The following is a 25,295-nucleotide window of genomic DNA, read 5'->3' on the forward strand; positions in this document are numbered from 1 at the left end:
GCTCTAATACTGTCCATGTGTTTAACAGTTGTTCACAGAATCTCTTAGGTTGGCAAAGCCATTCAAGCTCACCAAGTCCAATCATTAGTTTCACACTGACAAGTCCTTGACTCAACCAAATCCCTCAGCACAACATCTGATCACTGTGAATCACTGTGCTTGGAAAGGACCACCAGCATCAGCCAGTCCAACCTTCATCCCAGCAGCCTTCATCACCAGACCATAGCCTCAAGCACCACATCCACTCTCCTTTTAAACACCTCTCAGGGTGGTGACTCCACCACCTCCCTGGGCAGCCTGTGCCAGTCCCTGACCACCCGCTCAGGGAAGAACTTCCTCCCAACATCCAACCTAAACCTTCCCTGATGCAACTTGAGGCCATTTTCTCTTGTCCTAGCATTAGTAATTTGGGAGAGGAGACCATCCCCAGCCTCACTGCAACCTCCTTTTAGGTAGTTGTAGAGGGCAATAAGGTCCCCTCTCAGTCTCCAGACTAAACACCCCCAGCTCCCTCAGCCACTCCTCACAGGCCATGTTTGCCAGAGCTCTCCCCAGCCTCGTTGCCCTTCTCTGCCCCTGCTCCAGCACCTCAGTGTCCCTCCTGTACTGTGCTGACCCTAAATGGACCCAGTACTCGAGGTGTGGTAGGGTGAATGTTACAGCTTGGTAGAGCAGGGTTAATGCTTGGACCTGATGATCTCGAGGGTCTTTTCCAACCTGAGCCATTCCATTATGTGCTAAGTACAGGGGCATGACCACCTCCCTACTCCTGCTGCTCACACCATTGCTGATCCAGGCCAGGATGCTGTTGGCCTTCTTGGCCACCTGGGCACACTGCTGGCTCATGTTCAGCCAGCTGGCCACCAACACCCCCAGGTCGTTTTCTGCCAGGCAGCTCTCCAGCCACTCCTCCCCCAGCCTGTAGGGCTGCTGGGGGTTGTTGTGGCCAAAGTGCATGACCTGGCATGTTCATGTTAACTGAATGAGGAAGAGAAGCTGTAGTTAAGTAAGAGGCTTATCTGATCTACCTGGCATACAAGAGCAGGCTGACACTGTCTTCCTTTACACACTTTTCCTAAGACAGATCTCTTTTGAAGATCTAATGTCTCATGCATATGCTGTAGTTTTGTAAGGCTTTTGCTTTGCATTATCCCAGCTGCACTCTTAAGCTTTGGGGATCTTTCTTTATGTGGATATCCTTAAAAGTATTTGGGAGAAATACTAGAAATGAAACTCCAGCTAAACTTCTACAAAGCCAGGTGTTTCAGGGATAGGTCTAGACATGTCAGCCTACCTGTCCTGTCTCCTAGTTTAATCCTGAGCAGAGGATGGTTTTGATTCAGAAGCAATAAAGCTCAGGGTGGTGTTGCAGGATGCTGTAGGTAAGGAATCTGCACCTGCTAAAATTCACAAAGTACTGATTGTGTTGGCAGTGTGACTAGGGGTAGAACTGGCAGAGCTGTTTGGTGTTAGTTCCCAGCCTTGACTGGATGTGATTATCAGGACCTAACCCCCCTCAATGTACCTGTTCAAAGTTTCTCATCACCAGAAACTGCTGGTACTGTCCAGTAGTGAAGGCAAAGCTTCTCCAACATTAAAGGTACTGAGGCAGGCTGCTGTATAGAGAGCCCACTCTGAAGCCTGTTTTTCAGGCATAAAGAGCTGTGTCAGAAGGTTAAATTCTCACAAGGGTGACTTGGAATTTTGAATTTTAGCACTGTCCAGAGCAGCTGAGCCGTGGCCATTTCCCAGAGTACTTGTAGTGTGTGCTGGAATTGTGATCAATGCCTTCATTTCCTGTCCTCAGTCACCCATGCAGATTGCACACTCAACTTGTGCAGCTTCCCTTGTTCCCCCATAAGTATGCTTGCCCTTGTGCACTCCTGTTCCTGTGTGTACAGGTGCATTGCATGGTCCTGGACTCTCTCATAGTGCCCATACCTGTAGGGATGTTCCTTACTCCTTCCATTCCAATTTGCCATTATTTGGGAACTACTTTTCAGCAGGTGCTCGGTTGCTCGGGCAAGGGAAAGGAGAATAAATTTACAGCTGCTTCTGGAGTTCACTGACTCCTCCTCCTTAATGGAAATGAAAAGCTTCTGGAGAATTAAGTCATCGAATTGCCAGCAAGGCTGTTCTTTGACAGCTGATGGAGTGGAGGGATGAGGTTTATCCAGACAACCTTTTATGCTTTCTAAATCCTCTGAGTGTCTGTCAGGGTGAAGCTCCTATCTGGAGTGGTGCTGCCACAGGCAAAACTCTTTTCAGTGGTCCTTTTTCTGCTTGCAAATAAAAGAAACATGAAGTGATTTTCAAGAGACTCAAGTTCTTAGAAGTTCCTGTCTAGAGAAGAGTTTTTGTGCTCATGCTCTCTGTTGCTTTGATAACACTAATTGGTCTTGAATGCCTTGTTTGGTGGGGGCAAGGAGAGGCAAGGAGAATGATAAGAGAATTGCAGAGTGTGAACTCTCTCATGAGACCCTGGAGAAGAGTTATCTGTTGTGAATGAGGAAGAGTGGTGTAGCTATTGGATCTCAGGGGACTTGTACTAAAACTGGCTTTTGACCACCAGTGATGACCTGTGTTTTGGTTTCAGCAGAGGAAGTCTGTGCCTTTGCTCTTTATTTTGTCTTACTTATACTGAAAATGTGCAGGAATCCACACTTGAGTTTGCTGGTAGTAGGTACTGTGATCTGTTGGAGGGTAGGAGAGCCCTGCAGAGGGACCTGGCCAGGCTGGATGGGTGGGCAGAGGCCAGTGGGATGAGACTGAACAAGGCCAAGTGCAGGGTTCTGCACTTTGGCCACAACAACCCCAAGCAGTGCTACAGGCTGGGGCCAGAGTGGCTGAGAGCAGGCAGGCAGAGAGGGAGCTGGAGGTGCTGGGAGAGAGGAGCTGAAGCTGAGGCAGCAGTGCCCAGGTGGGCAGCAGAGCCAATGGCATCCTGGGCTGGCTCAGGAGCAGTGTGGGCAGCAGGACAAGGGAGGTTCTTGTGCCCCTGTGCTCAGCACTGCTCAGGCCACCCCTTGAGTGCTGTGTCCAGTTCTGGGATCCTCCATTGCAGAGAGATGTTGAGGTGCTGGAAGGTGTTTGGAGCAGGGCATCAAGGCTGGTGAGGGTCCTGGAGCAGAGCCCTGTGAGGAGAGGCTGAGGGAGCTGGGGGTGTGCAGCCTGGAGGAGAGGAGGCTCAGGGCAGAGCTCATTGCTGTCTGCAGCTACCTGAAGGGAGGCTGTAGCCAGGTGGGGTTGGGCTCTGCTGCCAGGCACCCGGCAACAAAACAATGGGACAGAATCTCAAGTTGTGCCAGGGCAGGTCTAGGCTGGATGTTGTTAGGAAGTTCCTGCCAGAGAGAGTGATTGGCATTGGAATGGGCTGCCCCAGGGAGGTGGTGGAGTGGCTGTGGCTGCAGGTGTTGAAGCCAAGCCTGGCTGGGGCACTTAGTGCCATGGTCTGGTTGCTTGGCCAGGGCTGGGTGCCAGGTTGGGCTGGCTGAGCTTGGAGCTCTCTTCCAACCTGCTTGATTCTCTGACTCTATACTACAGACTTACATAAACAACATTTTTGGGCTTGTGTGTTACCTAACACTGCAGAGACCATCAGTATCACTGGATACTGTAGTGTCTGGTGTGTATTCATGCCCTTGTTCTTGCTAGATGCAAGGACACTGCATGCATACCATTTAATGGTGAGAGATGCTTTCTGGAAGCTGACACAGCAGCAGCCAGCTTGCTTTAAACAATTGTTTCTATCCTTTGCATCTGCACTTCAACACTGTAGGTGCACACAGAGCTTGTGCAGCAGTTGGGTTAAGATGCTTTATTATTTTGGCTCGTTGGTGAGCTAAGTCTGAGTTCTATCCTTGGATTGCTTCTCTGTCCCAAGTGTAGCTGCAGTTAATTGTTTCTAGGAGGGCAAAATGCAGTGGAAAACATAAAGCAAGACATAAATATAGAGCGGCAGATAGGCTTACTGTGTCAAAGCCATGTGCTGAGTACTGGCTGAGCAGTTGGAGAGCTAGCCTTTCTCCTGCACTCTGGTAGACAGCAAGACAGGAAGATATTCTAATAGCAGTGAATAAATATGTATTTACTTTGGGGGGTGAGGCTCTTGCATTAATCTTTTTCCTTTACATTCTCTGTAGTCTGAGAGAAAATAGTCCTGCGGCTGCCTTATCGCTGCTCGGCGCTGGGCAGGCAGCTAGCTCAGATTTAAATAGCAGTCTCCTCCTTAACCCCTGGATGTCAGGCACTCCTTTGCAAGTCTGAGGGCTTCCAGCCTCAGAGCTGTGTGCCACAGAATTCTCCTGTCGGGCTGTGAAGCTCTTCTGATTTATGTGGTTTTGACTCTCAGCTTGCGTAGTAGTTTTTGTGCTGCTTGCTGAAATTTACTGGGTGCCACTGTTAGAGCTGCCTGTGGCAAGTGTGGTGCCCACACCCCCTGGGTTTAGTGTCTGGGTGGGTCAAGGGTCTGCATTTCCAGACAACATCTGGGAGTACTTGCATCAGAGTGGTGCAAGTCTGAGAGCTGGAGTCCAAGTGTCCAGTTGCCAGGTCTTAGAATCATAGAATCAAGCAGGTTGGAAGAGACCTCCAAGCTCAGCCAGTCCAACCTAGCACCCAGCCCTGGCCAATCAACCAGACCATGGCACTAAGTGCCCCAGCCAGGCTTGGCTTCAACACCTCCAGGCACAGTGACTCCACCACCTCCCTGGGCAGCCCATTCCAATGCCAATCACTCTCTCTGGCAGCATCTTACTCCTAACATCCAGCCTAGACCTGCCGTGGCACAACTTGAGACTGTGTCCCCTTCTTCTGTCGCTGCTTGCCTGGCAGCAGAGCCCAACCCCACCTGGCTACAGCCTCCCTTCAGGTAGTTGTAGACGTCAATGACCTCTGCCCTGAGCCTCCTCTGCTGCAGGCTGCACACCCCCAGCTCCCTCAGCTTCTCCTCACAGGGCTCTGCTCCAGGCCCCTCCCCAGCTTTGCCTCGTAAGCAGAATGTGTGTGCTGGCCCTCGGCTTCTAGCTCAGCTGCTTTCTCAGGCGGGGTGTTACAGTCAGCCTTCTTCTAATAATCTCTGGCACGCAGTGCCTTCTGCTTGTAGCTTCTAACTTTGTTCTTCTGGGTTTTCTTTCTGACAGAGCCAGACTACGAGGTGTTTCTGAATGCCTCTAAAACACCCAAGTTCTCAGATGACCCCACGGAGCTCAACTGCATGATCACAAACGCGCAGGACACTGAAGCAAACCTCCGCTTCGCGGTCTCCTGGTATTACCGGCAGCACTTGCCCGGGGATGATGTGGCGACAGAGGAGCTGCTGGCCACGATGGATGCAGACTGGACTCTGCTGCTTGGGGCCCGGAGCAGAGAGAGGACTCAGAACGGGGAAATCATCTTCTTTAAGAAGGCTGTTGGCATCTTCAGTTTGCGAATCCAGTGGACTTCAGAGGGTGACAGAGGGGATTATTTCTGTGTCATTTCTGCCTGGAGTAAGCACCGCAACAACAGCTGGGTCAAGAGCAAGGATGTGATTTCTCCACCTGTCAGCATCTTCTGGGCTACACAAGGTAGGAACCTTGCACTTACTGGAAGACCCAGATAGCTGAGATTAATTTTCTCTTGAGCAGGCCTATCAGCCACAAGGCCTGCTCGTGGGCTTTGGAAGTGGTGTTGTGAAGAGTCCATGCCATTATTGCCATGTGCCAAGGCCTCTTGTTTTGAAGGGTAGTAACTACTACTCAGGGGAGACCTTATTGTTGTCTACAACTACCTGAGGGGAGGTTGTGGCCAGGAGGAGGTTGCTCTCTTCTCTCAGGTGGCCAGCACCAGAACGAGAGGACACAGCCTCAGGCTGTGCCAGGGGAGATTTAGGCTGGAGGTGAGGAGAAAGTTCTTCCCTGAGAGAGTCATTGGACACTGGAATGGGCTGCCCGGGGAGGTGGTGGAGTCGCCGTCCCTGGGGCTGTTCAAGGCAGGATTGGACGTGGCACTTGGTGCCATGGTCTGGCCTTGAGCTCTGTGGTAAAGGGTTGGACTTGATGATCTGTGAGGTCTCTTCCAACCTTGCTGATACTGTGATACTGTGATACTTAACTCCTTTCATGCCGCCGTTTGAAGTGCAAAGCAGAGATATGTCAATGAAACTGCTGAGGCCTCCAGCAGCTGAGCTGTCATTGTGATGGCAATGATGCTGGGGCAAATTCCCTCTTTCATGACTGGAGTATTTAATTGTCAAGGATGCATCTTGCTGCTAGCAACAGGGTTGTCTTGAGGTGAAGAGACAACTGTCACTCACTTTGTCTACCAGTTTGAGAGTGTTTTTTCTCTCCTGCAAGCCCATCTTTGTGAAAGGCACTTGTGAGGAATTTCATGGCTGTAGTAACACCAGACTATCAATACAATGATGTCTTGTGCCACTTAATGGATCACAGGATCCCAGGCTCACAGGATGTTCGGGGTTGGAAAGGATCCAAGGAGATTATCCAGTCCAACCCCCCCTGCCAGAGCAGGACAATTCTATCTAACACAGGTCACAGAGGAACACATCCAGGCAGGCCTGGAAAGGCTCCAGAGAAGGAGACTCCACAACCTCTCTGGGCAGCCTGTGCCAGTGCTCTGGGACCCTTAGAGTAAAGAAGTTCCCCCTTGTGCTGAGCTGGAACCTCCTGTGCTGCAGCTTACACCCATTGCTGCTTGTGCTATCCCAGGCAGCAGTGAGCAGAGCCTGTCCCCCCGCTCCTGGCAGCCCTCAGATACTTATAAACATTGATCAAATCCCCTCTCAGTCTTCTCTTCTCCAGACTAAGCAGCCTCAGGTCCCTCAGCCTCTCTTCAGCAGGCAGTGCTCCAGTGCCCTCATCATCCTTGTAGCCCTCTGCTGGAGCCTCTCCAGCAGATCCCTGTCCCTCTTCAACTTCAGAGCCCAAAACTGAAGGCAGTATTCAAGATGAGGTCTTGCCAGGGTTGAGCAGAGGGGGAGGAGAACCTCCCTTGGTCTGCTGGACACACTCTGCCTAATGATGAGTGAGGTGAATTTTTGTAGTATCCCAAATAAGCTAACCCTGTGTGGCAGGGCCACAACAGCAGAGAGTCACAGCAGTGACTGAGGAACAGTACTTTGTCCCATTTGATGGACAATGGAGACTACACCTGCTTGGCAGGGACCAAAACAGCAGTAGAGTCATGACAATGATCCTGAGCAAAAATACAAACTGATATATTGGGTTTTTTCCTAACAACTATCAACAACCATCGTAGATGAAGGCACTTTGGCAGGGGAGTTCTTTCCTTATCAACTATTTTAGAACAAACTAGGTGGTGTCTGTCAAAAAAGAAAAACAAATACGAGAAAGGAGAGAAAGAAGAGTGTGGGGGGGAGGGAAATAGAGGTGTTTCACCGTACTGGAATGGGCTGCCCGGGGAGGTGGTGGAGTCGCCGTCCCTGGAGCTGTTCAAGGCAGGATTGGACGTGGCACTTGGTGCCATGGTCTGGCCTTGAGCTCTGTGGTAAAGGGTTGGACTTGATGATCTGTGAGGTCTCTTCCAACCCTGATGATACTGTGGTACTGTGATACTGTGAGTTGAACTCTTGATCTGTAGATGGTGGTTTGACAGAGATAAATGTGTGCGTTCACACTCACTTACCTGAGTTGGTCTGGGACCATGTTTGGGGTGGTAACTGTCTTGCTTTTGCATGGTTGAGTGTTTGAGGGAGTTCTGGGAAGTGGCAGTGTAGTAGCTGGGAGTCGAAACCAGGCCCTCTGCGTCTAGGAATTAAAACTGGGTGACAGAGCTCATGGGGCAGCAGCAGACTGAAGTTTGACCTGTCAGCTGGTGCATGCTCACAACCCCATGGAGAGATACAGGCTGGGGTCGGAGTGGCTGGAGAGCAGCCAGACAGAGAGGGATCTGGGGGTACTGATTGATACCCACCTGAACATGAGCCAGCAGTGTGCCCAGGTGGCCAAGAGAGCCAGTGGCATCCTGGCCTGCATCAGGAATGGTGTGGCCAGCAGGAGCAGGGAGGTCATTCTGCCCCTGTACTCTGCACTGCTTAGACCACACTTTGAGTGCTGTGTTCAGTTCTGGGCCCCCCAGTTTAGGAGGGACATTGAGATGCTTGAGCATGTCCAGAGAAGGGCAACGAGGCTGGGGAGAGGCCTTGAGCACAGCCCTACGAGGAGAGGCTGAGGGAGCTGGGATTGGTTAGCCTGGAGAAGAGGAGGCTCAGGGGTGACCTTATTGCTGTCTACAACTACCTGAGGGGAGGTTGTGGCCAGGAGGAGGTTGCTCTCTTCTCTCAGGTGGCCAGCACCAGAACGAGAGGACACAGCCTCAGGCTGTGCCAGGGGAAATTTAGGCTGGAGGTGAGGAGAAAGTTCTTCCCTGAGAGAGTCATTGGACACTGGAATGGGCTGCCCGGGGAGGTGGTGGAGTCGCCGTCCCTGGAGCTGTTCAAGGCAGGATTGGACATGGCACTTGGTGCCATGGTCTGGCCTTGAGCTCTGTGGTAAAGGGTTGGACTTGATGATCTGTGAGGTCTCTTCCAACCCTGATGATACTGTGATACTGTGATACTGTGATGTTTTCCAGCCATAAGAGGTAGTGGGGTGGAGAAAACCAGCTTGCTGCTTTGCCTCTGCAGGTCTTGGTCTGTCTTTTCCTAATTCCTTTCTTCCAACAGTTCCAGCTCAAGTTGTTTGAAACAAGTCAAGTCCCTTCTTAGACACACAGCAAAGATAGTTGATTGCTTGGATCTGGGCCTTTTCTAGGCAGAAGTGAACTGGCTCTAGTCTGTATTTAAACTGACTCTAGGAACGTTTCTTAGGTTAGCAGAATTGCTGAAAATGGGTTTTAACTGAGTGTATATATCCTTGATGGCCTATATAGTGATACCATTTTGGCTTCTGTGTGAGGTCAAGTAAGAGGGTCTGTCTGGATAGAGACTGAAGGAATAGGGTAACTTAGGGTGTAATCACAGAATCAGGTTGCTTGGAAGAGACCTCCAAGGTCATCCAGTCCAATCTAGCACCCAGCCCTGGCCAGTCAACCAGACCATGGCACTAAGTGCCCCAGCCAGGTTTGGCTTCAACACCTCCAGGGACAGTGACTCCACCACCTCCCTGGGCAGCCCATTCCAATGCCAATCACTCTCTCTTGCCACAAACTTCCTAACAACATCCAGCCTAGACCTCCCCTGGCACAGCTTGAGGCTGTGTCCCCTTGTGGTAATGTCTTTGGCAAAAATCCTGTGTTTAGCAAAGCTGCATTTGTCCTGATTGATTTAACTGCCTAGCCACAGGCAGAGAATGGTATTTCAGAGACAAGTAGTTTGAAATCAGTTTCAAGTTGTTTAAGGATAATCCTTAAACAATGAATTGGAGAGCTTTTGCTCTGATTCTGCTTCAGTGCAGAGAATCATGGAATCAGAATCAACGAGGTTGGAAGAGACCTCCAAGCTCATCCAGTCCAACCTAGCACCCAGCCCTGGCCAATCAACCAGACCATGGCACTAAGTGCCCCAGCCAGGCTTGGCTTCAACACCTCCAGGGATGGCAACTCCACCACCTCCCTGAGCAGCCCATTCCAATGCCAATCACTCTCTCTGACAGCAACTTCCTAACAACATCCAGCCTAGACCTGCCCTGGCACAGCTTGAGACTGTGTCCCCTTCTTCTGTTGCTGGTTGCCTGGCAGAAGAGCCCAACCCCACCTGGCTACAGCCTCCCTTCAGAGAGCTGCAGACAGCAATGAGCTCTGCCCTGAGACTCCTCTGCTGCAGGCTGCACACCCCCAGCTCCCTCAGCCTCTCCTCACAGGGCTCTGCTCCAGGCCCCTCCCCAAACTTGCTGACCTTCTCTCAACACCTTCCAGCACCTCAACATCTCTCCTGAATTGAGGAGCCCAGAACTGGACACAGCACTCAAGGTGTGGAAAAACGGGGGGCTGTTTGCTTTAGTACTCCCTTTATCTCCATATCACGTGTGGTCTGTGAGAAGGTCACAGTTTTTGCAGAAGCTGGCTTCTCCAGCAGGAGTGAGCTGTGCTCAGTGCTGAATGCTGGGCACCATTACTCGAGCTGTTATGCCAGAGCAGGGAGGGTGTCTGTGCGTGTGCATGCGTGCGCGGTGCAGCAGCGCCTTCCCAGCAGCTGCGGGAGAGCAGCTGGAGCTGAGAAGTCTCGGCCCCTGTTGACATTTGAGGGAAAACAAACTGTGACAGGTGTGAACATTTCCTCCTTTCTGGTTGTGTTCCAAACCCTGCTCGTTTTGTAGCACAAAGGCTAAGGTTACAGTCCCCGTGCTGAAAAGCACATGCCGTTGGCAGGAGGTGGGGGATTGACAGTGTGGCAGTGAGCTCTCCTGCAAACACCTTCCCCTCTGGAAGAAGCACATTGCATGTGTACAGAGCACGCTTTGCTTTGATTTCCTCTTCTTCCCTTTCACCTCTCACACACTCTGCCTGCCCTCTCCTTTGCTACGTCCCCTGTGCGTGAGCTTTAGAGTCCACTGTGAGCCCGGTGCTGTAGCCAGCAGCTATGAAGGAGTTAATGTGCTGCTGCCTCTGCTTTCGGACTGTTTTGACAAGTATCTCTGGTGATTTGAGTCCCTAACTGCTCCCAGTGCTTACAGAAGAGAGCAGCGAAGCTCCCACGTGTTTGCCTAAGGAGAGAAGAGAAATTTGCCTCCTCCTTAGATGACTTGTGCCTGCATTGGGGCTTTTCTTCCAATTATTTCATTACTTGCCTTGTCTGTGTTAGCTTTAGAGCAATGCTTGGGGAGGAGGATTTCAGAGAAATCTCTCTTTGAAAAAGGTTGTTCTGAGATTTTAGAGAGAGGAGTTTTTGTTTGCTGTTCTGTTGTATCTGTCATTCTGCATAGGAATATTCAGTATCATAGAATCAACCAGGTTGGAAGAGACCTCCAACATCGTCCAGTCTAACCTATCAGCCAGCTCTGTCCAGTCAGCTAGACCCCTGCTCTGGCAGAGGGGTTGGAATTGATGATCTCTTTGGGTCCCTTCCAACCCCTGACATCCTGTGAGCCTGTGAGTGATTGTATTTAACATGATGGTATGTGTCTTAAACAATTGCCCAGACTGTTCCACTGTATTTAACTGAAAGCAAGGGTATCTTAGTCTTTGGGAGACCTGTGCCAACAAAGAACAGCTGATAATTCTGCCACCTGCTTATCTTTACCATTGCTCATGTGTAATAGACACTGTGTGGTACAGACATGCAGTTCCTCTTGAACAAAGAAATGCTCATACCCATGGCACCAAGCTGCCAGATGTGTGTGCCATTTTGGGTGTGTAGGGACAAGAAAGTACCCTAAAGGATCCTAAGTCATATGTACAAGCCCCTGTCAAAAATAACTGAGCAAGAAAGTACCCTAGGAACAAGAAAGTACCCTAAAGGATCCTAAGTCATATGTACAAGCCCCTGTCAAAGATAACTGAGCAAGAAAGTACCCTAGGAATAAGAAAGTATCCTAAAGGATCCTAAGTCATATGTACAAGCCCCTGTCAAAGATAACTGAGCAAGAAAGTACCCTAGGAACAAGAAAGTACCCGAAAGGACCCTAAGTCATATGTGCAAGCCCCAGTCAAGGATGACTGAGCAAGAAAGTACCCTAGGAACAAGAAAGTACCCTAAAGGATCCTAAGTCATATGTACAAGCCCCTGTCAAGGATGAATGAGCTCCTCATGCCTATGGCAGTGTGAAGGTGAATTGTGAAGGGGGGGACAGGCTCTGCTCACTGCTCCCTGGGATAGCACAAGCAGCAATGGGTGTAAGCTGCAGCACAGGAGGTTCCAGCTCAACACAAGGGGGAACTTCTTTACTGTAAGGGTCCCAGAGCCCTGGCACAGGCTACCCAGAGAGGTTGTGGAGTCTCCTTCTCTGGAGCCTTTCCAGGCCTGTCTGGATGTGTTCCTGTGTGATCTGTGCTGGATTGTGTGGTCCTGCTCTGGCAGGGGGTTGGACTCGATGAGTGCCTTCCAACCCCTAATATCCTGTGATCCTGCGCTTTGCTTGGCAGGGGGGCAGGCCAGTGAGGGTGGTTTAGTTTTATATGTGCAGCATTGAGGAGAGACATTGTACATACATGTATGAGGCTGAGGTGCAGGCCTTAGTGTGCCTGTTGTATTTTCAGAGCTCTTGGTAGCAGAGCTGCTAGAGCTGCAATTGTTCCTCAGGGTGCTGTGTAGCTGCCGCCTCCTGCAAAGGCAAAGCTGTCATTCCTTGAATGTGGGTTGCAGTCCCTGTACTTGCAGGCTAGCTAGTGTGTTGGGGGGTGAAGAAACATTAATGAACATTGTGGTGGCATTCCTGGATGCTGCTGTCGAGATGTTAGGCTTTGAAGTTACCATTAACTTGTGGCCGTTGTGTTACTTTTCCCATGGCGTGCAGGGAAGGCGTTTGCTGTTTTCCTAACGTCTCCCTGCCCTCCTATCTGTTAGGCTTTTCTAGAAATCTTCCTGCCTGAGATTAGGCAGGAGCTCTCTTTGGTCACTATTCAGGAAGTACTCTGGAAGCTGAGCATGCACTTTGTGGTAGAGAGCAAGAGGGGAATTATAGTGTGGCTTAACCGCTTGGACTGGCCAGTGACAGAAGGCAGACGCACGCACTGCCAGGCTCCAAAGTACACTTTAGTACTCAGGAGTTTTATTGGAATCATTTGGCTAGGATATTTTCCTGCTGCTAGCCCTCTGTCTTGGAGTAGTGCCCAACCTGGTTAGAAGTTTTGGATATGTTTTACTTTGGATCTCTTCCCCTACCACTTTCCAAGATCAACTCTGCCAATTGCAGCCTCCCGTATACGACTGACTGTGTTTTGCCATGTGTCCTGGGTTAGGCTGGATCCCTCCCCTGGTACAGCAAACTCACTACAACATGGATTTTTGGAAAAATCAGGAAAAAATGAAAGAGTATTTTGTATAGTTTAAATATAACAGCATAAGGAGAATAAACTACTTCAGAAATATAATAACTTTAAGGAAGATGGGGAAGGGGTCAAGTGGTGGCGAAGCAGCAAAAGCAGCAGGCACAGCAGAAGCAGCAAGGGGAAGGTCCAAGCTGTGCTTCCAGGCGTAAAGCTCTTGATGCTGCAATGAAATGATATTGACAAATCCATTGTTGCCTTTACATGGCCTATCCCTACAATGTGCACCTCTCCACTCAGAGCTTCCACTGCTAAGTTTCTCTGTTCCAAATGTTTTTAGGTCTGAGCTAGAAATGCAGCTCAAATGGCCACAATACTACAGACATTTCCTTTCTGCCAAGGGGAAGGTCCAAGCTGTGCTTCCAGACTTAAAGGATCTTAATGCTCCAATGAAATGATATTAACTTATCCATTGTGCCATCATGTAGCCTATCCCTAGAGTCATAGAATGGTCTAGGTCAGAAGGGACCTCAAGGATCATCCAGCTCCAACCCCCTGCCATAGGCAGGGTCACCTCCCACTGGAGCAGGTTGCTCAGGGCCTCATCCAACCTGGCCTTGAACACCTCCAGGGAGGAAGCAGCCACAACCTCCCTGGGCAGCCTGTGCCAGTGTCTCACCACCCTCACTGCAAAGAACTTCCTCCTAATGTCTATGGAGAACAAACTACTACAGAAACATAATAACCTTAAGGAAGACGGGGAAGAGGTCAAGTGGCATAGCAGCAGCCAAAACAGCAGCAGGGGAAGACAGCAGCAGTCGCAGCAGAGGCAGCAAGGGGAAGGTCCAAGCTGTGCTTCAAGACACAAAGCTCTTGGTGCTCCAATGAAATCACAGTATCACCAAGGTTGGAAGAGACCTCACAGATCATCAAGTCCAACCCTTTACCACAGAGCTCAAGGCCAGACCATGGCACCAAGTGCCACGTCCAATCCTGCCTTGAACAGCTCCAGGGACGGCGACTCCACCACCTCCCCGGGCAGCCCATTCCAGTGTCCAATGACTCTCTCAGGGAAGAACTTTCTCCTCACCTCCAGCCTAAATCTCCCCTGGCGCAGCCTGAGGCTGTGTCCTCTTGTTCTGGTGCTGGCCACCTGAGAGAAGAGAGCAACCTCCTCCTGGCCACAACCACCCCTCAGGTAGTTGCAGACAGCAATAAGGTCACCCCTGAGCCTCCTCTTCTCCAGGCTAACCAATCCCAGCTCCCTCAGCCTCTCCTCGTAGGGCTGTGCTCAAGGCCTCTCCCCAGCCTCGTTGCCCTTCTCTGGACACGCTCAAGCATCTCAAGGTCCCTCCTAAACTGGGGGGCCCAGAACTGAACACAGGACTCAAGGTGTGGTCTAACCAGTGCAGAGTACAGGGGCAGAATGACCTCCCTGCTCCTGCTGGCCACACCATTCCTGATGCAGGCCAGGATGCCACTGGCTCTCTTGGCCACCTGGGCACACTGCTGGCTCATGTTCAGGTGGGTATCAATCAGCACCCCCAGATCCCTCTCTGTCTGGCTGCTCTCCAGCCACTCCGACCCCAGCCTGTATCTCTGCATGGGGTTGTTGTGGCCAAAGTGCAGCACCCTGCACTTGGAGCTATTGAACCCCAACCCCTTGGACTCTGCCCATCTGTCCAGGCGGTCAAGGTCCTGCTGCAGAGCCCTTCTGCCCTCCAACCCAGCCACATCTGCCCCCAGCTTAGTGTCATCTGCACACTTGCTGATGACTGACTTCATGCCCTCATCCAGATCATCTATGAAGATGTTAAAGAGGATGGGGCCCAGCACAGATCCCTGAGGGACACCACTAGTGACAGCTGCCAGCTGGATTGTTGCCATCGTATGGCCTATCCCTAGAATGTTCACGTCTCCACTCAGAGCTTCCACTTCTAAGTTTCTCTGTCCCCAGGTGTTATTTATGTCTGAGCTAGAAATCCAGCCACTGCCATGGTTTTTATTCATGGAGCTTTACAAGGAGGGGACATTCTGCATGGGATTGCAGGCAGGTGTGTGGAGAGGCAAGCATGCAGTGTGGGGGTCAAAATTCAGACACTGCTTTCTTGGCAATTCTCAGAAGGTTAAAAATGAGATCACAAGCTGTGATGGTTTGGGTGTTCCCTGCCCCCCCCCACTTTAGAAATCACCCAGACTAGCCTCAGCCAGCTCTGGAAATTGAATGAAGCATATATTTACAGCTAGCACAATAGACAAGCAGATAGTTACAGTATAGACAGTTATAGACAGAAATAGACAAGGGAAAAGGTGATACAGAAACACAACAGCCCTCCCAGACACCTGAGTCCCCAGGAGGGGCTCTCAACCACCCTTCCACCTTCCCCCTGCACCTCTCAACCTTACCCCAGTCCCAAGGAAGAATGGAGGTTTGGCCAAAGGGTTAGCCCAAAATGGAGGGTGAGGTTAGGGAGATGCAGCTCAGCCAGCAGCCCAAGTGACAGTGGTTATCTATGCTTTTATTTCTTGTTCTTATGCATCTCAGCAAGCCTGTGAGCGAAGCAGACATCCCCATTGTTTTCTTTCCACAGCCTGGAATCTAGCTCTTCTCACCAAAACATTCCAGCCTGCTTCAAACTAGCACACAAGCTGTAGCTTTTGGAAGAAAATATTCTTTGATCAGATCTTATACTTGGAGATCTGATGAGTGGTTTCTGCTGATGTAGGAAATAGGAAGAAACTTACTTTGCCCACTTAACCTTCCTTGCAGATTACTGTTACTTGTAACCTAAGTGCTGAGCCTTTGCTTGCTCCTCGTTCTCATAACATGCCCTGTTGCACACAGGGACAACTACGTGGTTTTTAGGTGGGGCTGATGGAGTGCTGATTAAATTTGGCCTGCTGCTGCTGAAGGAGAACAAGTTTGGCACAGCATTGTACTGATAAGAATGGCAATCTAGACTTCTTCCATTGATAGGATGTGAGGGGGGTTGATTTACTTCATACACACCTCTCTAATAGTATTGCAGATTCAGACATATTATTTTGAGTGTGTTTTCCCCCTCTTTTCTGCAACAAGAAAGATTCAGCACCTTTTATGTGTCACCTGCTCGGTTCTAGTCTGCATTTATTATGGTCTCATATAATAAGACCTGTCTCTGCCTTCTGTATTCGTCCAACCCAGGGGACTTTGGTTTTTTTAAAGGCAGGGAAGTGCTTTGAAATAACTTTTAGAAGAATATATGGAGTCCTGTGTGCAGTTCTGGAGCCCCCAGCACAAGAAGCACATGGAACTGTTTGAGGCAGTCCAGAGGAGGGCCACAAAGATGCTCAAGAGGGCTGCAGCAGCTCTGCTATGAGGACAGGCTACAAGAGCTGGGGCGCTGCAGCCTGGAGAAGAGAAGGCTTCCAAAGACCTTAGAGCAGCCTTCTGAAGGAGGCTTACAGGAGGGCTGGGGAGAGACTATTGACAAGATCTTGTAATGACAGGATGAGGAGTAATGGGTTTGAACTGGCGGAGGGGGGATTGGAAGTAGATGTTAGGAAGTTATTCTTTGCTGTGAGGGTGGTGAGACACTGGCACAGGTTGAGGGTGGTGAGACACTGGCACAGGTTGAGGGTGGTGAGACACTGGCACAAGTTGAGGGTGGTGAGACACTGGCACAAGTTGCGGGTGGTGAGACACTGGCACAGGTTGAGGGTGGTGAGACACTGACACAGGTTGAGGGTGGTGAGACACTGGCACAAGTTGCCCAGGGAGGTGTTCAAAGCCAGGTTGGACAAGGCCTTGAGTGACCTGTTCTAGTGGGAGGTGTCCCTGCCTATGGCAGGGGGTTGGAACTGGCTGAGCTTTGAGATCCCTTCAACCTAAAGCATTCTGTGATCCTGTATCTCTCTGTTCTCTGTCCAGCTCTTAATTCCTAACCCTTTTGAATTGTACCAATGTTCTCCAGCTGCATCTTTGGGCCTCAGATGTTGCCTTCCACAAACTTTACAGATGGAATTTCTGCTGCTGTGCTATGCTCAACCACTCCTTTATTTTTGCTCAAGAAAAAGGAGAATTGCCAAAGCAGCATTTTCTATTGCACTCAGATGGAAAGCCCAGAAAGGGTGTCTAGTAACAGAGTTTGCTCTGCCCTTGCAGGGGCAAGACACTGCTTTCTAATTCTTTCTGACCTGAATTGTTGAAATAAGGTATTTGGAGCCCATGTATAGTAGGGAGAGTCACTTCTCATCTACATCTGTGTTGCTGTGATCATATGAAGGTATTTGTCTGAAGCACAACAGACTCAGCACTCAGTGAAGATCAACAGCACAATGAACATCTGCATTAGGAGAGGTTTTTGATGAAAGACTTCTCTTAAGGCCTAGACAGCAACAACATGCAGCATTAGTGTCTGGCTAACTAATAGTGCTTCTGCTTTTGGGGCCAAATGTACTTCCTGAAATGTGAGAGAAGTTGACTGTACTGAGCTCCTGATCAATACCTTTAGTGATGATGTGGATGAGGGGATTGACTCCAGCAGCAGTACGTTTGCAGATGACACCAAGCTAGGAGCAGCTGTGGAGCTGTTGGAGGGTAGGAGAGCCATGCAGAGGGACCTGGCCAGGCTGCATGGGTGGGCAGAGGCCAATGGGATGAGACTGAACAAGGCCAAGTGCAGGGTTCTACACTTTGGCCACAACAACCCCAAGCAGCACTACAGGCTGGGGCCAGAGTGGCTGAGAGCAGCCAGGCAGAGAGGGAGCTGGGGGTGCTGGGAGAGAGGAGCTGAAGCTGAGGCAGCAGTGCCCAGGTGGGCAGCAGAGCCAATGGCATCCTGGGCTGGCTCAGGAGCAGTGTGGGCAGCAGGACAAGGGAGGTTCTTCTGCCTCTCTACTCAGCACCTTGAGTGCTGTGTCCAGTTCTGGGCTTCTCCATTGCAGAGAGCTGTTGAGGTGCTGGAAGGTGTCCAGAGAAGGGCAGCAAGGAAGCTGGTGAGGGGTCTGGAGCAGAGCCCTGTGAGGAGAGGCTGAGGGAGCTGGGGGGGTGCAGCCTGCAGCAGAGGAGCCTCAGGGCAGAGCTCATTGCTGCCTGCAGCTGCCTGCAGGGAGGCTGTAGCCAGGTGGGGTTGGGCTCTGCTGCCAGGCAAGCAGCAACAGAACAAGGGGACACAGTGTGAAGTTGTGCCAGGGCAGGTCTAGGCTGGATGTTAGGAGGAAGTTCCTGCCAGAGAGAGTGATTGGCATTGGAATAGGCTGCCCAGGGAGGTGGTGGAGTCGCTGTCCCTGGAGGTGTTGAAGCCAAGCCTGGCTGGGGCACTTAGTGCCATGGTCTGGTTGGTTGGCCAGGGCTGGGTGCTAGGTTGGGCTGGCTGAGCTTGGAGGTCTCTTCTGAACCTGGTTGTTCTATGAGTTCCTAAATGCAGAGCCTTATGAGGAAGGTGATACCAGAATCTTATTGACAAAATGAGGATAAATGGATTTGAAGTCTGGAATCAGAAGCATGATGAGTTGTTGGACGAGGAAGCAGAGAACGATGCTGTGTGCAGCTTCAGTTGTGACTGTACCCTGAGTGCCTCAATGTGCAACTCTTGTGTTCCCACTTGCTTAGTGTGTGGAAGTGTGAGGGGGGTTTGTTATGGAGTATGAAGCAATTCTGTGCTCAGCTGGACCTCTAGGAGCAGCTCAGCCTTCTCTGCTCCTGCTGATTCTTTCTATAGCTTTGTGCTGGTCTCTGCTGTGTACAGGACTGATTTAAGGTTGTCACACTGGGCTGCTCATCTTGTGGCTTGTGTTTACGCATTGTGAAAACTGCTGCTTGAAGGCAAAACAGTGCAAAATGTAATCTTGACAAGTATCTTGTTGCTCTTGTGGGGAGGACATAAATATTCCTGCATTTACTTCAGTTCTGGGAATGTGTTGCAATCTGGCAATTGCTAACTTCCCTTTTTCTTGACAAGTTTCACCTTGCAGAAAGGTGACCTGAGAAGTTTTTTTGTAGAATAGAGTCAGTCAGGTTGGAAGAGACCTCCAAGCTCAGCCAGCCCAACCTAGCACCCAGCCCTGGCCAATCAACCAGACCATGGCACTAAGTGCCCCAGCCAGGCTTGGCTTCAACACCTCCAGCCACAGCCACTCCACCACCTCCCTGGGCAGCCCATTCCAATGCCAATCACTCTCTCTGGCAGGAACTTCCTCCTAACATCCAGCCTAGACCTGCCCCGGCACAGCTTGAGACTCTGTCCCCTTGTTCTGTTGCTGCTTGCCTGGCAGCAGAGCCCAACCCCACCTGGCTACAGCCTCCCTGCAGGCAGCTGCAGGCAGCAATGAGGTCTGCCCTGAGCCTCCTCTGCTGCAGGCTGCACACCCCCAGCTCCCTTAGCCTCTCCTCACAGGGCTCTGCTCCAGGCCCCTCCCCAGCCTTGCTGCCCTTCTCTCAACACCTTCCAGCACCTCAACATCTCTCTTGACTTGAGGCGCCCAGAACTGGACACAGCACTCAAGGGGTGGCAAGAGCAGTGCTGAGCACAGGGGCACAAGAACCTCCCTTGTCCTGCTGCCCACACTGCTCCTGAGCCAGCCCAGGATGCCATTGGCTCTGCTGCCCACCTGGGCACACTGCTGCCTCATCTTCAGCTACTATATACCAGTACCTGCAGATCCCTTTCTTGATGCCAAATGAGCTGGTGGACAATGTCAGGGCTGCTGGTAGGCTTTTATTCAGGTGACTGCATGAGAGGCCAGGGGAAGGACACACGTGGAGGCAGAAGTATACCAAACTTTCAACACGTGGGGCTGGCGACTTCTGTTTCCACTACCGTTTTTGTAATGCAAGTTCAGCCCATGTTGAGTTCACCTGAACCTGTCTGGATCTCTGCTAGGGTGGATTTAAAAAGGAAATGAAAAAAAGCTGCACTAAGTGCTGCTGACTCCGTGTCAGCTTTTGTTGCTGGTTGCGAGTGCCTGAGCAGTGTCCTTGTACCCTGTTGCAGAGGGTGCACTTCCACACCCATTGTAAAACTGGGACTCTGAGCCTTATCTGACTAATATCTTTACTCCTGAGCAAAAAGAAAACCAAACCCTGGAGTTCCTGGCCTGCTGTGACCTTTGTATTCTGTTATTTGTTCAGTATTTGCTGTTTGTTTGAATTTTTGTATCTTAGAAAGTTTGTGGAAGACAAAACTGTGAGGCCCAAAGATGCAGCTGGAGAACAGTGGTACAGTTCAAAAGGGTCAGGAATTAAGAGCTGGACAGAGAACAGTGAGATGCAGGATCATAGAACAGTTTAGGTTGGAAGGGACCTCAAGGATCAGCCAGTTCCAACCCCCTGCCATAGGCAGGGACACCTCCCACTAGAACAGGTTGCTCAAGACTACATCCAGCCTGGCCTTGAACACCTCCAAAGAGGGAGCAGCCACAACCTCCCTGGGCAACCTGTGCCAGTGTCTCACCACCCTCACTGCGAAGAACTCTTTCCTAACATCCAGTTTGAATTTCTCCTCTGCCAGTTCTAACCCATTCCCCTTTGTCCTGGCATTACAAGACCTCGTCAGTAGCTTCTCCACAGCCTTCCTCTGGCCCTTTCAGATACTGGAAGGCTACTCCACAGTCTCCTCCAAGCCTTCTCTTCTCCAGGCTGCACAGCTCCAACTCTCTCAGCCTGTGCTCACAGCAGAGCTGCTGCAGCCCTCTGAGTATCTTGGTGGCCTCCTCTGCACTGGCTCCAACACTTCCATGTGCTGCTTGTGCTGGGGGCTCCAGAACTGTGCCCAGGACTGCAGGTGGGGTGTGAGGAGAGCAGAGCCAAGGGGCAGAATCCCCTCCCTTGCCCTGCTGCCCACACTGCTCTGGCTGCAGCCCAGCACAGGGTTGCTGTCTGGGCTGCACTCACACTGCAGGCTCAGGTTGAGCTTTTTGTCATGACCCAAACTGCTGTGTACTGCTAGGTGTGCGCTGTTGAGTAGCACTCCAGGGTGCCCACAGGTGTGTGTATGAAGGTGTTGGAATGTGTCTCCCCAGGACCAGTGCTGTGTAACCCAGACTGCAAGGTGCTGCACAAGTCTTTGCGCCTGTTCATTAACCCCTCTCTTGCTCCTTGTTTCCTCCCCTCTCCAGATTACACGCTGACAGTGGAGGCGGTGAAGTTGAAGCCGTTCTTTGTGGCAGGCCACACCTTTGAGATGACCTGCAAAGTGTCCTCGAAGAACATCAAGACCCCGCGCTACTCCGTGCTCATCACCGCGGAGAAGCCGCTGGCCGACCGCTCGAGCCCCAACGGCACCACCCGCATCATCTCCCTGAGCCAGGACTCCGTGGTGCGCCTGGAGGACTGGAGCGACCAGGCTCGCGTGGACGGCGTGGTGCTGGAGAAGGTGCAGGAGAACGAGTTCCGCTACAGGATGTACCAGACCCAGATCTCCGATGCTGGGCTCTATCGCTGCCTGGTGACCGCCTGGTCCCCGGGCGGGGGTGGCATGTGGCGGGAAGCGGTGAATGGCTTCTCCAACCCTATCCAGATAGACTTCCAGACGTCAGGTTGGTACAGAATCTGGCAGCTCTGCATCTAGTCCAGGCTTACAGGATGTTAGGGGTTGGGAGGGACCCAAGGAGATCACTGAGTCCAACTCCCTGCCAGAGCAGGATCACACAATCCAGCACAGGTCACAGAGGAACACATCCAGACAGGCCTTGAAAGGCTCCAGAGAAGGAGACTCCACAACCTCTCTGGGCAGCCTGTGCCAGTGCTCTGGGACCCTTACAGTCAAGAAGTTCCCCCTTGTGCTGAGCTGGAACCTCCTGTGCTGCAGCTTACACCCACTGCTGCTTGTCCTATCCCAGGGAGCAGTGAGCAGAGCCTGTCCCCCCCTCCTGCCCCCCATCCCTCAGATGTTTATAAACATTGATTAAATCCCCTCTCAGGCTTCTTTTCTCCAGCCTAAAACGTCCCAAGTCTCTCAGCCTCTCCTAAACCAGAAAGGGAGGGAGTTCTGTGATGCACTCCCTGTGCTTTCCCTGTCTGTGGGAAATACCTCCCTCTTTGGAGCACGGAATGGTCTCCTGATGCTATGCTGACTGAGAGCTGTGCTGGTATCCTTAGGTGGTACATGTGTCCTTTGTGCTATTGATTGCCTGCAGAAATGTGTGCAATGGCTGTAAACATAGCCCCTGGCTTTTCTTTACTAATGCAGCTTTTAACGTCCTGCAGGCTCAGAGCTCGTTCTCAGTGTGGAGTAGCTGCTGCCACATCTGCCAGCTGTGTCACTGGCTTGCTGTTTAGGTGGTGGCTGCTCTGGAAGAGCATTAATGCAAACTGAGTTTCTGTTCCAAAGCAGACCCATTTGGCATTACATTGCCTGACCACACCTTCCCGTTGATGTGACTGAATACAATGGTCAGGTGAAGACACTGGTAGCTTTTCAGCCATCTCTGCAAGCATATCCTGCCACAGGAAGACTTCAGAGGCCTCTTGTGGCTAGGCTACAAAGCTCCACAAACTGGGATGAGTCTCAACACCCAGAAGTGCAGCCTGTTCCTCACATCCTTGCTGAAACCCTCACAGCAGTGTGCCCAGGTGGCCAAGAGAGCCAGTGGCATCCTGGCCTGCATCAGGAATGGTGTGGCCAGCAGGAGCAGGGAGGTCATTCTGCCCCTGTACTCTGCACTGGTTAGACCACACCTTGAGTGCTGTGTTCAGTTCTGGGCCCCCCAGTTTAGGAGGGACATTGAGATGCTTGAGCATGTCCAGAGAAGGGCAACGAGGCTGGGGAGAGGCCTTGAGCACAGCCCTACGAGGAGAGGCTGAGGGAGCTGGGATTGGTTAGCCTGGAGAAGAGGAGGCTCAGGGGAGACCTTATTGCTGTCTGCAACTACCTGAGGGGTGGTTGTGGCCAGGAGGAGGTTGCTCTCTTCTCTCAGGTGGCCAGCACCAGAACGAGAGGACACAGCCTCAAGCTGTGCCAGGGGAGATTTAGGCTGGAGGTGAGGAGAAAGTTCTTCCCTGAGAGAGTCATTGGACACTGGAATGGGCTGCCCGGGGAGGTGGTGGAGTCGCCGTCCCTGGAGCTGTTCAAGGCAGGATTGGACGTGGCACTTGGTGCCATGGTCTGGCCTTGAGCTCTGTGGTGCAGGGTTGGACTTGATGATCTGTGAGGTCTCTTCCAACCCTGATGATACTGTGATACTGTGATACATTCAGCTGTAACATAGCCTGCCTCAGGTTCTTCTTGAAAAGCATTCCTGTCCTGGTATGTTGCTGGGGAGAGGGAGAGAGGCTCAGCATTGTGTTGGATCCTCAGAGATGAGCGTTAGCACTGACTTCCTGCCCAGTTCTAGTTTAAATTTCCCAGAGACTCAAAATAGAGCTGACAGAACCAATACAATTACAGGATACCTTCCCCTCTCCCTTCTTTTGGAAAGAAAGGAATTGGATGTAGGGAGGAAAAGGTAAAACACACCCAAATAAACAGTCTCACTTTGATTTGGAAGTTAAAAAGCAAACAAACCCTTTAACAATAAACAGAAGGTATGTCAGGTAGGGGAGTTAGAAAGAGGTATAGGGGAGGGAAAAAACAAGATACAAATATATATATATACAACCAGATCAAAAATAGATATACAACCAGAGTGATGGCAATGGATGGAGGCAGAACTAGGGCTTGGAAGGATGGCCACGTGGTAAAACAAAAGCAGCAGGAGCAAAAGGGTGGTCCTAGCAGGCAGGGCAAGAGAAAGAAGCAAGAAGTTCCTCTGTTTTTATAGGTCCACTACACCTGGGGTCAGGTTCAAGACTCACCCTCCAGGGAGGAGTCAGGAGGACCTGAGGTCAAGTTCAAGACCACCCCCCAGGAGAGTTAATCCTTTGCACTTCCTGCCGTGCTGTATGGGTGCAATGTGTGGCAGGATGTATTTGTGTGGTGGTGATGCACTCATGACTGGAGGCCTCGTCTGATGATGTGATAAAGCAAAGCTGGTAACCTTGTGAGCAGTTTGGAAGAGCTCTCAGTGTACCCAGCTGGAGAGCTGCCTGCGTCGGAGCTCTCGAGTTGACTGCTTTATCTCAGCCCTTCTGCACAATCCCATTCCTGTTCACAAGCACAGCCTGGGTGAAGGTCTCTCTGCACATCTCTTGCCTTTGTTTGAGTGAATCTCCTTATAATGGCAAGGCTGGAGGGTTTTCTGCAGATCTGGAATCATAGAATAGAGTCAGGCAGGGTTGGAAGGGACCACAAGGAGCAGCCACTTCCAACCCCCCTGCCATGCCCAGGGACACCCTACCCTAGAGCAGGCTGCACACAGCCTCAGCCAGCCTGGCCTCAAACACCTCCAGCCATGGGGCCTCAACCCCCTCCCTGGGCAACCCATTCCAGCCTCTCACCACTCTCCTGCTCAACAACTTCCTCCTCACCTCCAGCCTCACTCTCCCCACCTCCACCTTTGCTCCATTCCCCCCACTCCTGCCACTCTCTGACAGCCTATAAAGTCCCTCCCCAGCTTTTTTGTAGCTCCCTTCAGATCCTGGCAGGCCACAAGAAGGTCACCTGGGAGCCTCCTCTGCTCCAGCCTGCACAGCCCCAACTCTTTCAGTCTGTGCTCACAGCAGAGCTGCTGCAGCCTCTCAGCATCCTCCTGGCCCTGCTCTGGACACACTCCACAGCCCTCTTGTAATGGGGGCTCCAGAACTGGATGCAGTACTCCAGGTGGGGTCTCAGCAGCGCAGAGCAGAGGAGGAGAATCCCCTCCCTGGCCCTGCTGGCCACACTTCTGCTGCTGCAGCCCAGGCTCTGCTTGGCTTTCTGGGCTGCAAGTGCACACTGCTGGCTCCTGTTGAGCTTCTCCTCCAGCAGCACCCCCAAGTCTCTGTCCTCAGGGCTGCTCTCCAGCCAGGCACTGCCCAGCCTGCAGTTGTGCTTGGCATTACCTTGACCCAGCTGCAGGACCTTGCCCTTGGTCTTGTTGAACCTCCTGAGCTTGGCTTGTGCCCACCTCTGCAGCCTGTCCAGGTGCCTCTGGATGGATCCCTGCCCTCCAGCCTGGCTGCTGCACCACACAGCTTGGTGTGGTCAGCAAACTTGCTGATGCTGCACTCAGTGCCTCTGTCCATGGCACCCCCAAAGATGTTGAGCAAGCCTGGTCCCAGGGCTGATCCCTGAGGGTCTCCACTTGTCACTGGCCTGCACTTGGCCATGGAGCCATTGACAGCCACTCTTTGGGTGCAGCCATCAAGCCAGTTCTTTATCCATCCAGTGCTGCACCCATCAAACCCAGCTTGGAGACCAGGATGTGGTGCAGGACAGTGTCAAAGCCTTGCTCAGGTCCAGGTCAATGCCATCAGTTGCTCACCCCTCATCTATTCATGTTGTGACCTGTTCACAGAAGGCCACCAGGTTTGTCAGGCAGGATTTGCCTTGGTGCAGCCATGCTGATTGCACTCA

General features: G+C 51.5%; 1 protein-coding gene across 1 annotated transcript in view; it reads left to right on the forward strand.

Annotated features, from left to right (window-relative positions):
• Positions 1-25,295, forward strand: part of PTGFRN (prostaglandin F2 receptor inhibitor) — a 117,740-nt gene that overhangs the window by 60,100 nt on the left and 32,345 nt on the right. The window contains exons 5-6 of the mRNA XM_064152261.1: positions 5,142-5,567; positions 20,980-21,399. Of these exons, the coding sequence (XP_064008331.1) occupies positions 5,142-5,567; positions 20,980-21,399 (846 nt within the window). The remainder of the gene's footprint in view (positions 1-5,141; positions 5,568-20,979; positions 21,400-25,295) is intronic.

The sequence above is a fragment of the Pogoniulus pusillus genome, chromosome 12, assembly GCF_015220805.1.
Source record: "Pogoniulus pusillus isolate bPogPus1 chromosome 12, bPogPus1.pri, whole genome shotgun sequence".
Lineage (NCBI taxonomy): Eukaryota > Metazoa > Chordata > Aves > Piciformes > Lybiidae > Pogoniulus > Pogoniulus pusillus.